This window comes from Taudactylus pleione, unplaced genomic scaffold (genome assembly GCF_031769625.1).
Source record: "Taudactylus pleione unplaced genomic scaffold, aTauple2 ptg000242l, whole genome shotgun sequence".
NCBI lineage: Eukaryota > Metazoa > Chordata > Amphibia > Anura > Myobatrachidae > Taudactylus > Taudactylus pleione.
Genome location: NW_028284644.1, coordinates 5,107,909 through 5,124,155, shown reverse-complemented (window position 1 = coordinate 5,124,155; position 16,247 = coordinate 5,107,909). Strand labels below are relative to the sequence as shown.

Below are 16,247 nucleotides of genomic sequence, written 5' to 3'. Positions count from 1 at the left end.
TTTCAGATGCTGTGCAAATGATAGATGCTGCATCACCACAATCACGAGTGGTGCCGCCATCTCCATCGGTAACAGCAAGGGAAGTGCTAACACCCTCTGCACCCATAGAGGAAGTTGTTAATACCATACGTAGCAGCAGCAGATTCAACCCCCAGCCAGGTAACAAGGTCAAAGGTAGCAGTGCTGCCGGTCTGCATCCCATTCGGACAATAACCGTTCCGAATGGAAATGCAGATGCGAACGGTGTAGTGCCCACGAGGGAAGTAGTAATGCATTGTCCCTGGACAAGAGCAGAACTAAATTCCATCATAAATGATTTCCCCGATCCCAAAAAGGAACTAGCCAATTGTCAAAGATTTTTGAGAAATTTGGGTAGTTCTCATGAGCCAACTAATAAAGATTGGCGTGTGGTGTTAAGGGTCTGTCTACCACGCAATACTGACGTGACAAAATTTATCATGGATTGTGTATTGGATGGTGATGTTCCCTTAACAGACCAAGTAAACCAAGGTAACATTTCCCACATTGTAACTCAATTGGGTATATATTTTCCGGTAGTAGTTAACTGGAACAAAATTTTCACCATTAAGCAAAAGGAGAGTGAATCTGCAGAAGATTATTGCGACCGGGCTCTGCAGGCTATCACCCAGTACACTGGGTTAGAAGATATTAAAAATAGCACTCACCACAGGGGAATGATAGTCACGGTACTCATGGATGGTCTGAAAGAGAATTTAAAGACTTGGGTTCAGACCTCACAACCTGGCTGGAGGGGAGTCACAATAGATACCCTCATAGAATCTGCCATAGAACATGATAAAAACATCTCAAAGAAGAGAGAGACCCAGAGCGAAAAACTAATGGCTGTCAGTATACAAGCTCTGGAGGGAATGACGGTAACATCACAGCCAACAGACACACTCGCATCTGCACACACACTTACACCTGAACAGTTATATGCCCTCACTAACCCCATGCAACAACAAACACAGCTCTATTCCACAAACCCTATACAACCACAGGTCACATACTACTCACAAACCTCATATCCCCCACAATACCCTTACCCTCTCTATCCTTACCCATATCCACCATCTTTACCCTCTGCTCAAACCTCACAACAACACGTGTCTTCACCCGATCCACGAACATGTTTTAATAGTAAACAAACAGGACACTTAAGTAGAAACTGTACAGTAAAAAGAGTAGGAACCCCAAATCAGGGAAGACCTGGACATCCCCACAAGGGATATGCACAGAGACCAGCAAATGTCCAGCAGGCACCAGCTCCAATTGTGGCCGTAAATGCTTTATTGGAGAATGGTAGCCAACGCTAGGGGTCAGGTCATAGCTGTAGTCTACAGATAGTCAGGTTAACGGGAAGTACTAGGGAAGAACCGGTCATGATGGTTGATGTAGCTGGTACTGAATATCCTTTTCTTGTAGACATAGGGGCGACCAGGTCAGTGAAAAAATCTCCCATTAATTTACAGGTGACCAACGAGACAGTACCAACAATGGGTGTAACAGGTAAAGTGGAACATTATCCTTTAACAAAGTCCACAGAGGTTACTATTGTGCAGTTGCATACCAGGCATTCTTTCCTTCTGGCTGCTGCGACTCCTACTAACCTGCTGGGTAGAGACTTGTTATGTAAGATGGGATGTGTTATATATTGCACCCCTGATGGTGTATTTTTAGATATCCCAGAGAGAGTTGCACACGAGGTGCGGGATATGTTGGACACTCCCCAAAGGATAATGTATCACTCTACAAGTTTAAATGAAAATCCATCTCAGGTAGATGAAATGTTGTCCCAAATTCCAGATTCTCTTTGGACTAAGGATGGACAGGACACTGGATTAATGGCAAACGTAAGCCCTGTAATGGTAAATTTAAAAAGCGGTAGGCAAGCTCCAAAAATTTCCCAGTACCCACTAAAACAAGAGGTAGAATTAGGGGTTTTTACCAATAATTGAGCGATTATTGCAACAGGGAATTTTAGTTCGTACAGCTAGTGTTGCCAACAGTCCCATCTTCCCGGTGAAGAAGAGTGGTGGGAGGGGTTATAGGCTGGTACAAGACCTTAGAGGTGTTAATAAGGTAGTAGAGAGCCAATTCCCTGTAGTGCCAAATCCAGCTGTCATCCTGATGCAGATCCCACCAAATGCAACCCATTTCACTGTCATTGACCTCTGTTCTGCATTCTTCTCTTTGCCTCTCCACCCTGACTGTCAGTATCTATTCGCATTTACATACAGAGGTGTACAATACACATGGACACAGTTACCCCAAGGTTTCATAGACAGCCCCAGTATCTTCTCCCAGGCATTGCACGATTGTTTACAATCTTTTCAACTTGCCAATGGATCTGTTCTAATTCAATATGTGGACGATTTATTGCTATGTTCTGACTCGTTTATGTCATGTTTGAATGATACTAAACTTTTGTTGCTTCATCTCTCGCATACAGGACACAAGGTGGCTAAGGACAAACTACAGCTGTGCCAATCCAGAGTAAATATTTGGGACACTGCCTAACCATGGGTTATGACATCTTACAAATGATAGAATCCAGGCCATACAGAACATGACACTGCCGCAGAATCAACAGCAAATTCTTACCTTCTTGGGAATGTGTGGATACTGTAGAATGTGGATCCCAGGTTTTCCTACTTTGGCCTTGCCTTTACAGGAATTAGTCTCTTCCTCAACGCCCGATCGTGTCATACACACAGAGGAAACAGAGCAGGCTTTTCTTAATCTTAAGGATAGTCTGACAAAAGCTCCTGCATTGGGAATACCTGATTATGAAAAACCTTTTGATTTGTATTGTACAGAAGCCGATGGTTGTGCTGCACGTGTCCTTACACAAAGACAAGGTAAACCAGTAGCCCCCAAGGCATATTACCCCAGCCTGGCTGAGGCAGCACACAGTCTGACTCATCTGGGAAAACAAGGTATGTGCAAGTTGGTGAGAGCATACTGGTGTGCACCAGGTTTTTCTTCACAAGCAGAAAAGATAGCAATGTCCTGTCTGACCTGCTTGAGGAAGAACATAGGGAAAGCGATCCCTACCGAACCGTCCCACATTCCACCGACTGATGGACCTTTCCAGGTGATACAAATTGATTTCATCCAATTACCACCCTGCAGGAATCTTAAGTATGCATTAGTGTGCACTGATGTATTTTCTAATTGGGTTGAGGCCTACCCAGCGGCCACTAATACTGCTGCATTTACTGCCAAGAAAATAGTTCAGAAATTTGTATGCAGGTACGGTATCCCTAAAATCATTGAGAGTGACAGGGGTACTCATTTCACAGGTGATGTTTTTCTAAATATGTGTAAGCTGATGGGTATTAATAGCCGACTTCACACCCCCTACCGACCGCAAGCCAGTGCCAAGGTAGAGAGGATGAAAGGGACTATTAAAAATAAGTTAAGTAAAATCGTGGCAGAGACTGGACTAGGATGGCCAGAAGCGTTAGCTTTGCTCCTACATAGCATAAGGACCACTCCTAGACCCCCTCTAAATCTGTCCCCATTTGAAATACTGTTCGATAGACAACCTCATTTGATTATAAGTCCACAGGAAGACTTGAAGGGTAACAACGAGGTAACTGTAAAGTATCTTATATCAATGAGTAAGCAGTTAAAGCAACAGCGGCAGAAACTGAAATTGTTGTCCCATAATATGCCTGAAACTAACTGTCATGATGTTGAACCAGGAGAATATGTTATGATCAGAAATTTCTTGCGTTCAGGTTGTTTGACTGATCGGTGGGAAGGTCTGTACCAGGTGCTGCTGACAGGTACTACATCTTTGAAGGTGGCTGAGAGAGATACCTGGGTCCATTCCACTCACTGCAAAAAGGTCAATCAACCGGTGGAGAAACAAGTCGAAGACAAGGCTGATAGCGTGGACCTGTCGCTTGTGAGCTTGTTCCGGGAGGATTGAAAAGGTCATAGTGAGATACCTGAACTAAGAGAAATTTGCAGGTCTTGTTGTGACAATGGACGGGCCTGCTGTGTTCATTTTCATATTCTCTTTTAGAGTGTTCACCATCCTGGTCGGTTCGGGAATATCCAGTTTCTGTGATGGGAGACCGATTGAGGAAATGGGAGCTGATGGCAGTGCTGATGGAGTGGAGTCAGGAGGAGTGCAATGCCAATCAGGGGAGTGTCTGACCAATCTTAGTACTGTTATTGTTAAGAGATCTGTCATTCCGGATACTCGGGGACGGTATGGAGGTTTATCGTCTGAAGATTCCTGTATTTGTGAGCTTTGTGGGTCCCTAGTTGATGAGAACTATATCCAATGTTGCCAACCTAAATATAACCCGTACTGGGGTGGGTATCCTTTAGAGGATTATCATAGCATGGTAGGCAAAGTGTTAAATCAAACTGATTGCTGGGTGTGTTCACATGTGCCACAGGGACAGCAATATGTAGGGTTGGTGCCATTTTCGCTGAATATCACAGAAATTTTAGAATTACAAAAAGGGAAAACATTGGATGGAAAATTTCTCTCATCCAAACCACCTCATTTCAAACTATATCAATTCCAAGCAGATAGATCACTTTTGTGTTAAACATAACCAACTCCAATAACCCCAGGAGTTGGGAAGCGACGGGGAATAATCAGACGATGACCTTCTCACAAAGAGCTGATAATGAGTCCATAAACCATGATCTGTTACGCTCAATTAAATCTAGTGGGAAACATTTTAGGTATCGGTATACATTGAGTTCCACCAAAGAAATTATTGGTAAGGTGCCAGATGGTTATTGTGCTAAAATAATACAGCCAGAAACTTGCATGTACCAGATGGAAGACCCAGAAATAGGATTGTTTGCAAGGGAAATGTGCTTAATGATAATGATGCATACCATTCCTTATGTTCTCCCTGATAATGTATATTTTATATGTGGAAGAAAAGCATATAAGTGGCTCTCCCCGAGTTCCGAAGGTTTGTGTTACCTGGGAAGAGTAGTCCCAGAAGTTATGACCCTCACACATGTTGAAATGCTTGGTATAGATAAAAACACACCGTCACCATATCTTCACACACAATATGAACACAGAGGCAAATGAAATATGATACCTGGTGACATGCACAAAGCCACTCAGTTAATTAGTGAGACAACTGGCTTTCAAGTTTTAGTCGCATTGGATCCCACCAGGATCGCTCGGGGTACATTAAACTTGCTAAATTGATAGATAATATCACCGAGATGTACGATGACACATTCAGGTATACAGGGAGAGAATTGCAAGCGTACAAGAAAGAACTGGTGCAACACAGGCTAGTGTTAAATTATTTAACTGCTGTTACTGGAGGGTATTGCATAACGTTGGCCACCCAATTTGGAGTAAAATGTTGCACCTATGTCACCAATGATACCAGCGACCCCATGGAGGTGATAGACCGGTAGATGGATGAAATTCTGTAGCTAAAATGGGAGTATCGTAAGAACCATAATGCTTCAGTGGCTGAAGTAGGGGAGAAGATAGAAGGATGGGTTTCATGGCTGATCCCAGTGAAATGGTTCTCAGGTCTAGGGGAATGGGTCCAGGAAATGATCGCCAGTATAGGCAAATTCTTAATCCTTATACTGATTGTCATCATAATAATTGGCATATGTGTCCGGTGTGTTCCTATTGTGTTGAAGTGTGGAAAATGTAAAAATAGAGTAAAACGAAAGTACAAAATTATGATGGTGGTCAGTATGAATACCGAGGTAAATACAGAACTGCATTACAACCCTGAACTAGGAAATACCATAATTTAATGTATTATATTTAGACATGCATAGAATGTATTATTGAAATGTTATTTTTAAAAACACCTCAGATAATGTAAAGTCTCAATTCCCCTTCAAGACTGCCTTTATAGGACTGGTGTATCCCCACACCTTTCACATGATCTTCCAAGATCCGCGGTATGCATATAATAGTAGTTTTATGTCCCCACTCAGAGACACATTATTGATGGATTAAGAACCACCTTGTGCCATCCCATAATAACACTAAATAGTATATAAATGTAAGCCTAAATTATATTTTAAAATCAGATTGTGATAGCATGTTGTTCTCTATCAAAGGGTGGACTGTCGAAGCTGGATAATTGGCTGAGACAAGATCAGTTTAAAATGAGACTGCAAGACGCCATTTTGCGAATGGCCGCCTAAGCGCCATTTTAGATAAACTCACACTTTAGTACATGTGGTGATATTACTATTAGCATCATGCGATTGCATCTGTGACTGTCGCCATAAGTTACGGTGATTCATCAAAAGCCCATTTCATGACTTTACGTAGTTTGGGTGCTCTGGATAAAGTGTGTATATTATTATAATTCCCCTAAAGGATATATTTCAGAAATGGCTGTACAGTATGTCAAAATTGGATTGCATTAGCTAAACAGAGCAAATGGCCACATGACAACTAGCTTGTGAAGACAAGCTTCATGGACATAACGTCTGCTCTCACTCCTGGTGGCCCTGCTCGAATACAGCAAGAGGGTCGTTTGTAGTACTTTACATTAGCAGGCTTCCTACAATAAAATACCTTCAAAGCCAAGTGTGTTATCTGAGGTTTGGGTCATGTAGCTGTGCTAATTTGCATCCACATAGGCCCTGGGAGAACAAAGACCAGTATTTTGGAGCCTGAAAACGGTGGGGGCTGCTGGGGCATGAGCAAGTCATGGAACTATAAGGCTCAGCATTCCACACTGCGAGGTGTTGACTTAGTTTAAGTGAGATTTAAGTGCACCATTTCTCATACACACATTAATACGCACAATTGCACTGTTAACTAGTCGCATATTAGCGAATGCATAAGATCCTGTATGAAAACGCTGTATATTAGCTTCATGCGCACAAATCTGCCCCAAGTTAACTAGCATCTTTACATCACACCCCGCATACTTACACATTACATATTCACATAAAAGGTTTAATAAGCTTTAAAGTATAAGATTTAAGTTTGTTCATTTAGCATAAATGCTGTGAAATAAAGATTATTTGGTAACTAAGGTTTTATACATGATAAGCAAGCCGTGATTGGTATTGTACTGATGCGTACTCTTTCAACAGTATTCCGGCACCATCGGTGTGGAGATCGCATCATGCATTCTCAACTTATGGACCGCAGAGACTTCAAGCAACAAAATGTACATTATATGAACAACTGTTAGGATGTTGCATGAGGCAGGAAACCAGAGACCCCCAGTTGTTAGAGGCTGGGTTGTGTCTATTTGAATCAACCTGTTAAATGCCTTGTAACATATGCCCTCTCCTTTAGGACCAATGGTATTAGCAACAAACTTCTGTATTGTGTTGTTTATTTCTGGGGGGTATAAATATGTGTGCTCTGACCCTGGGTTCCTAGTCTTTTGTGCTGATTGATGAGGGGTTTCTTGCTGATGCCTAACATCTGGACCAGAGAGCGCTGCATATGTATAATTGTACTTGGGTCTGTATAATCTCTTTGCGCTAAGATTATATGAGGATCATAGCGTGTAACTGCTGTACTTTTACATGAATAATACTTTGTGCTTTGGAACCACAGATTCTAGGTCTGGAGTCTTTATTTACTGTATGACTGCGTACGCAAATTAGCGTCATCCTTAGAGGTTTATAGGTAGGATATTAGAAGGTATAGGCAGGGGTATATAGAGGTTCAAAGGCAGAATCCTTACCGTGTTGTGCAAGGTTCTCCAGCCCTTCGAACTTGCCACACGTGAAGTCAGTTCAGACACTGCCAGCTTGAGTCAGGTCATTCCCCTCATCAGGCTTTTGCAGAAGCAGCTGGAGAAAGTGAAGGAAGAGCTAAGATGGAGCGATTCCGCTTGGCATGTGGGATTTGTGGATGAAGCCCTTCATTCGCTTTGCCAGGATTCCAGGGTGGTCAATCTGTTGAAATCAGACCACTACATTTTGGGCACCGTGCTCGATCCTAGGTTTAAAGCCTATGTGGTGTCTCTCTTTCCGGCCGACACAAGCCTGCAGAGGTGCAAAGACCTGCTGGTGAAAACACTGTCAGCTGAAGCGGAACGTGACATGTCTACAGCTCCTTCTTCATTTTCTCCCATAACTGGGGCTGCCAGGAAACAACTTAGGTATCCTAAGCAACCCGCTGGCGGTGATGCAGGGCAGGCAGGACCAAGTTTGGACATCTGGTCCGGACTGAAGGACCTGCCAACAATTTCTGACATGTCTGCTGTCACTGCATATGATACTGTCACCATTGACAGAATGGTGGAGGATTACATCGGTGACAGCATCCAAGTAGGCATGTCAGACAGTCCATACCTGTACTGGCAGGAAAAAGATGCAATTTGGAGGCCCCTGTACAAACTGGCTCTATTTTACCTGAGTTGCCCCCCCTCCAGTGTGTACTCCGAAAGAGTGTTTAGTGCAGCCGGGAACCTTGGGCCTGATTCAGACCCACTCGCGAGCGGCTGTCCGCTCGCAAGTGGGTCGATGTTGTGCACTGCGCATGCGCACGACGGCGGGAGCTCCGTCGTGCGCATACGCCAGACGCGACGAGCGAAGGACTTTCCTTCACTCGTTGTGTCTGATCAAAGGGGGCGTGCTGTCGATGTTGATTGACAGCACACCCCCTTTGGTGGGCGTGCCGGGGGCGTGCCTCCCTGACGGGGGCGTTCACAAAGGAACACCTACCGTCAGAAGCCGGCCCACTGACATCACTAGTGATGTCAGTGGGAGTGATTTTGGCTCTGATAGAGCCAAAATCACTCCGAGCCTTGCGGTTGAAAACCTCAACCACAGGCTCCGGCTCGCAGTTTTGATGGTCGCGATGGTCAAGACCATCGCGGCCATCAAACTGCACGCTCGTATAGGCTGTGGGTGGTGACCCACAGCTATACGAGCGTCCAGGAGGACGCTCCATAGTTATGGAGGACGGCCCACATTCAGAGCGTGCGCTCTGCTCAGAGCGTACGGCTCTGAATGAGGGCCCTTGTCAGCAAAAGGTGTAGGAGGTTGCTTCCACAAAATGTGGAGATGATGTTCATAAAAATGAATTACCAACTCTTCCAGGGAGACCAGCCTCCAGAACGTACAGAGGGACCTGTGGTGATGGATTCCAGCGGGGACGAATTAATACTCTGTGAGGATGAGGATGTACACAACACTGAAGAGGGTGAGGAATCGGTGGATGAGGAGGATGAGGACGACATCTTTCCTCCGTAGAGCCAGTTTGTGCAGGGACAGATTAATTGCCAGCTTGTTTTGTGGGGGCCCAAACGAACCAATCATTTCAGCCACAGTCGTGTGGCAGACCCTGGCGCTGAAATGATTGGTTTGTTAAAGTGTGCATGTTCTGTTTATACAACATAAGGGTGGGTGGGAGAGCCCAAGGACAATTCCATCTTGCACCTCTTTTTTTTTCTTTGCATTATGTACTGTTTGGGGCCTAGTTTTTCAAACTGCCATCCTGTCTGGCACTGCAGTGTCACTCCTAGATGGGCCACGTGTTTGTGTCCCTTAGCATAGTCATCCAGCTACCTCGGTGCAACCTTTTGGACATAAAAACACTATTATGAGGTGTGAGGTGTTCAGAATAGACTGGAAATGAGTGGAAATTAAGGTTATTGAGGTTAATAATAGCATAGGAGCAGAAAAACCCACAAATTCTGTGATTTTAGCTGTTTTTATGCTTTTTAAAAAAAATAAAAAATACAGATCCAAAACACAAAACCCAGAACCCAAAAACACGGAAGGGTGGTTTTGGCAAAACCAATCCAGATCCAAAACACGAAGAAAGATCCAGATCTAAAACCAAAACACAAAAAGTGGCCGGTGCACACCCCTAATAGAAATGTAAAAGGTATTGACATTTGGAGATAAACTGCTCTTTAGACATCCTCACCTAGGGATTGATATGGTAATTGCCCTAGTATGACAGAGGAGTGTTGGTGTTGACTGAAAAAGCCTTTTCTTTGAAATGCACTGCAAAGGTCTCCGGTGTGTCTCTGTGTATAATACCCAGCAAGTTCGGAATAACAATCTGTTTGTTTTTAAGAAGCTCCTATTGGGTGGAACTTCCTAAGAACTTAGAAGGTTTTAAAATTGTAAATAAGACAAACTGGCTTAGTCATAGACATGTGAAAGAACGAATGTATTGAAATTTGCATTATATTTACCTTTTGAGAGACATTATATTGCTAACTCAGTTTGTGCTTTAGGAAAGCCAACTGTTTTTGGGTGGGAACGAGAAAATTATGTTAGTATCTTTAAAATGTAAGATGTGTTTATTTATATTTTTGTGAGCTAGCATGATTGGCTAAATGGAACACAGGGCGGATTTCCCCCCCTGTGGTAATGTGTTTTGTAGTGGCATTAAAGAAGGCCTGTGAGCCTGGTTGTGTGTATATCTTTGTGAACATAAAGGACTGTACTGCTGTTTAACATCTGTATCTGACCCCCTTAAGGTGAGGGGAAGAGTATCTTTTAAGACTACTTAAGAAATAAACATCTTGCCTTTACAATGAGTGCATCTGAATCCTGCAACAACAGAATTACTCCAAACGTTCTCTGGCTGTTCTGGATTGAGCCCAGTGTCTCCAAGCTCAAGCCCTCTGCCAGCTACCATGCAGAGCCTGGTCCATTGTGAGGGATCAAGGTGGCATCAGCCGACACCAATCAGGAGGTGTGGCCACAGTTCGTTGACGCATACGCAGTGTCACGGCCAGGGTATTTCAGCATGGCGCTAGGTGGGTGTTACCTGTGAGGTCGTTGTGGCGCGGGCTGTCTGGTGGCGGAGCTGGTGTCTGGCGGGGGGCTTTGGCTGCGCGCGTTGTTGTGCGGCCCTGTTGTCACTCTGCGCTGGTGAGGCCTGGCGGCGTCTCCGTTCCATTTGGCATGGGCGCCGCCATCTTGCCTTCTGGCCATGTGATGCGGCTGGCCAATCCTGGTGAGTCACATGTTCCCTCCGGCCAGTAACAGCACGGCATGGGGTATTTAGGAAGGGTCAGTGCCTTCCTTCTTTGCCAGTGCAACGTGTATCTCAGCCTAGCTGAGAGGGAGTTCTCTGTGCTTTCCTGTTCCTGTGAATTCGCTGTCTGCCAGTCTGCCTGTCAGCTCCTAGCTCCCACTGGACTACCCCGCTTCCTCCATCACCCTTGCCCATACCTGAGTGCCTGAGCCTGCTGACATCCTGCGCTTCAGTTCACTACCTGTAAACCTGGCTTGATTATTTTCAGTTCACTACCTGCAAACCTGGCTTGATTATTTTCAGTTTCACTACCTGCACACCTAATTGTTTCTACTTGGACATTAACCCTTTTGCTCCCACCACAGAACTCTTGTGCACATTTATATATTCCTGGACTTTTATTTACTGCCACATTATATGTCTACTCAAGCACTTATTAAAAATCCTAGTTTTATTTTCAAATCTGCTTCTGTGATCGCTCCTGCTACCACCCCGTGTCCACAAACAACCCAGAACATAACACGCAGCAGAAGTGGTTCCAGGTGCCGGCGGTAGGGGCCTGGGTGTACGTAATTGGTTCCAAATGCCGATGGTAGGAGTTTGGTGGTGGCAGCAATGTTACATGCCCTCTGAGCAGCGGGCAGAGTCAGTAACAGGCGACAACTGGCGGTAAGAGGGAATCCCCGAAACCTCAACATCCAGTGGGAGTCAAGACTAATCAGTGATCGGGTGGCATGTCAGGTCATCCGGTCACAGTCTGTCTGTTTAAACAATTCGGGCTAATCTCGAGAACCATTGGACAGATTTTGATGCAGTTTTCACTATTCTATAGAGCAATTGTCGAGGAAGGTTTGGGTGATGAAACAATGTATGACAGAAGGGAGCCGAACAGTGATGATTTTAGTGAAGCAAGTCAATGAAAAAATGGTACCTGGTAGGCATCTGTCTGTTTGTTCGGGCTTATCTCGAGAACCGCTGGATGGATTTTGATGTGGTTTTCTCTGGTTTCTCCAGAAGAATTGATGTTAGCCCTGTTTACTGATACAACATTTCAGTTTTTTCCCTTTTATTACAGTTCCTATTTTATTAATGTGAAAAATTATTCTTTAATTTCAAACAAGTCCAATTCCCGGTAAGAGTCTGCTTTGGCATGACAATAAACTAAGCACAGGGACAGACACTTAACATGGCTGGAGTTGACCTAGGTGGAGACTGTTTTGCTCATGGACAACTTTACGTGACCCTTCGTGTGTCATGTCAAAACTAAATCTTTTCATGTTGAAGTCAGGAGAAAAAATGACTGTCTACAAGGCAATCTTATAAGACCAGTTGTTAAAAAAGACTATAGCTGTAAATTCAAAATTGCTCTTGTGCGAAGCCGGTGCGTGTCACTAGTTTAATTATGAGTTGCTGAATTTAACTGATGGAAAAATAAATCCAGTAAGTATGGCAAGTGCTAACATTTGGGCACCATGTAAGTCAGAGTGTTCAAATATTTCTTGTAGTTTGAAAAGAATCTTTCTCTTCTTGCTTTAGGGATTTCTGCCATTCTTTCTTGTACCTCGTCACATACCTGGGTTTTTGCACGTGAACGTGCATTGACCCAGGTTTTTGCTATTTATGAATGCAAACAACCTGGGACAAAATTCCGGGTCATGATCCTGCTCTTTACCCGGGTAGGGCGGAATTTGCCGGGTTGATAGACCTGGTAATTTAACGGATATCTGAAAGGAGTATTACTGAGTTCTTCTGGCTCAGAAATATTCTATTGCCTTCTTACATGCTCTGGCGAATGCGACGGACATTCCAACATTTTTATTTTTCATCCTCTTCTCAGCTTCAGTTTCTTGGCTGGCCTTGTGACATCAGCTTCTAGGACTAGCTGATATTTAGTTTCATTAATTCTTCCACCCACATGAACTATTACATAAGCATAAGCACCCCAAGATCCACCTCAAACAAGGTTTGGCCAGGTTTTAATTTTTCTTCACATGCTTTGCCTGTTTATTCCAAATGTATGGTCTTGTGCCAAAAATGACATTTATCATTCATCGGTCCTTAGAACCTTATCCCAAAAAGTGTCCAGCTAATGTAAGTATCGTTTTGTATACCACAGTCATTGACTTTTGCAGTTAGACCATAAGAAAGTTGCTGCTGATTACTCTTCTATGCAGATCATTTTTCTGTAGGCAACACTGTACTGTGGACGACTACTCTCATGTAGGGTAAACACTCTGCAGGTCCTTTATAGTGAAATGTGGGTTATGGTTATTAGATGTCGGCTCTTCCAATCATTCAGAATAGTAATCCTGCTTTGTTCCAGATTTTGGTTTTTTATTGATGTTTCAGACAGTTGCTATTTGAAGCTGGAAGTGTTTAGGTCACTTTTTATAACCTTTGCCTGCTTTTTAACAGTCAGTTATCTTTATTTTTAAGTTCTCAGTCAGTCAGCTGTAGCGGATCCCATATTTGTGGGCAGGTTGTAGGCACAACATCCTGAGAGATAAAACGTGTCTTTATTCATCTCTGACCCTTCAACATCTCAGCATTGACTGCATGCTTAGGCCTTAAATGAATCCAGGTGTAGACAATTACAGAGTATTTCTCAACTCAGAATGGTCTTCTCCTGGCTTCATTTACAGGCTAATTAGTCATTACATCTTGACAACCGAAAGGAATTAATGAATCAACTGGAAGGTGTCCAAGATTTATATTTTTCATTTATTAAATGTAACATATAGATAGTAATTGCGCACATAGGGCCTGATTCAGCAAGGATCGCAGTTGCAAAGACGCACGCAATCGTTAGATTAATTCATATTGCGCATGCATATGCATCGCAGTCTGCATGCGCGTGAACTAGCAATTGCGATGGGAAATGCGTTTGCAGAGGATACGCAGACCCCGAGCACAGTGATTGACAGGAAGTGCAGTTTGTGGGTGGTGACGGGGGAGTGACGGGCGAATGCAGACGTGCCAGTGCATTGGGACGGCGTTGCAGCGGCGTGCATAAATTATCCACTGCAATACCATATGCAGCCTGAGGCCTCATAGTGTGTGCTGAAGTTAGCAATTCTTGAGTGAGGTCTGACCTGCCTTAACTGTGCGTATGGGTCCGATGTTACTCGAAGTTACCGATTATTTTGCTATGTTGCCCAAGTATACGGATGTGTGTAAGGGGAAGTGGGAGTCTTTATGGTAAGCTGTGATCGCAATGCGATTGCAAACATTTACATTTCACTGCTAATAATAGCAACTGCGGTGCATGCGTTCTAGCAGAATAGCGATCCTTGCTGAATCAGGCCCATCGATAGTAATTGCATATCCTTGTGCAGAAATATGTTTAGGGTTGTGCCATAGACTTATATTAACTTATTTTATCTAACAGGATCCCAAGTAATTTGACCAGGGTGCACAAACATTTACATACAACTCCAATATTCCTGTTTGTACCTATTCACATTCAGAAACTTGTGTTTTCCAGACATTGAGTCCTGGTCCAGCAGAGTATCAGCAGGACTGGTCCAAAGAGTGCAGATTCTCAGCAAGCCATGCACCTTTCAATGTAAATGCAGTACGGTTTCCAGAAAACGCTGCAGAAGTCTCACTACATCCTAGGTAATATCTGCGTAAGTTAATAGCAGACTATGGTCATCATTTAACTTTCAGTGATACAACATTAAACTCCTTATTGGCAGATGTGAGATTGCATGACCGCCACACTTAACCATAATACCTAAAGAAACAAACTATAAACTTAACTAAAATAACGACACAGACATAGTGAATGCCATTAAAATAGGTCAACCATTTTATTAAAGTTAAACCATCAAATGAGTATGGTGTCAGAAAGAAAGAACGGCAAACTGCTCAGTGATATTACGTCTTAAGCTAATCTAATCTCCGCGACATGTGTGTAACTGAGCCAATTGCCCGTTACCAATAAAATTATAAGGCTCCAACTCGCCCACCAATACACCATAACAGGGCCAGTCAGTCAACAACAAGTGCCCCTGATCCCCAGTAGGGAAGGTCAGATTAGATTAATGTATTAGTAAAGAGAGCGCACCTCCATACAGTCACACAATACCCACTGGACTGCCATTCTTTCCCGCTGCGAGAGGTTGACAAACCCATTCGGCAAAGAAAAAGAAAAATTTTTAATTTTGAGCAGGAGGGGATCGAAGAAAAAAGAGGATGATTCTAACTAGTGTAAATCACAAAATGTCTGACAACCCCACCCTAAACCCGTCCCTAACTATCCCCATAGGCTAGCCACCTAAAAAAACTTAACCCTAGCTTCCCCAGTGTGAAGGTCTCCCAACCTCCCTAGGGGTTTAAACTTGCTTGCGCTTATCCAAGCACTCGCTCATCAATTTTGCAGCATTATATTATAAGTAATTAATAAACAACAGTGTACACACTGCTGGAGGAGCATCGGCAGAGGCATGAGACAGAACGGTTGTAAGTGCATACACAAGTTTTGTCTGATATAATATTGTACCATCGCGTCTGAAGAATATTAGGAAACCTATAAAATCTGATCTTTAAATATAGTCAGTTTCTTCTGATAAAACTTGATGGAATCGGCGTATACACTCAGATACAGGCCCCCATTTATCAACGTAGGCAAACACCGTGCTACATTTTTAATTTAGTATCACTATGATACAAACGAAAAATCCACTGGTATTTACCAATACTTACCCCTCTGGCAAAGTCCAGCAAAGTCCTCCTCGCTTGCAAGGTCCTCCACTGGGCTGCTGGCAGCATAACGCTGCCAGCGATGGGGGTCTAATGCGCATGCGCAATGGTCCGTCTGCCCATGTGCATGACACAGGGACCCAGCAGTGCCTGGAAGGCTTCGCTAAAGCTGGAAAGGCAGCGTCAGGTCCCCATTGCTATCAATTAGGACTGAATCTGTCTCGCCATCTAAAGATGGCGAGAACGATGCTGGACAAACAGCTGTAATCTTAGCTCTCATGAACGGGTTGAGAATCAAAAGAACTGTTTGTCATTTGTAGAATAAGGTAATACCGAGCGCTCACTGTGGGGGGTTATTCTATTTTATTTTATTGAGTAGGTAGCAGGTCCTAAGAGCAAGATGTACTAACATTGTGCAGTACATTGCGCAAGACAACGCATCTTTACTGATCACATATGTACTAACATATGTGATCAGTACCCCAAAAACAGCTCTTCCAATAAGAGCTGTTCTTTACGATCAGCGCTGCACCCGGAGTCCATCTGTGCATGCGCAGAGTGTCACGTCGGCCGCGAG

General features: G+C 43.7%; 1 protein-coding gene across 2 annotated transcripts in view; it reads left to right on the top strand.

The window, feature by feature from the left end:
• CIMAP3 (ciliary microtubule associated protein 3) overlaps positions 1-16,247 on the top strand; it is a 51,748-nt gene that overhangs the window by 20,834 nt on the left and 14,667 nt on the right. For both annotated transcript variants that reach the window (XM_088479640.1, XM_088479639.1), the window contains one exon: positions 14,451-14,584. In XM_088479640.1, the coding sequence (XP_088335766.1) occupies positions 14,451-14,584 (134 nt within the window). The remainder of the gene's footprint in view (positions 1-14,450; positions 14,585-16,247) is intronic.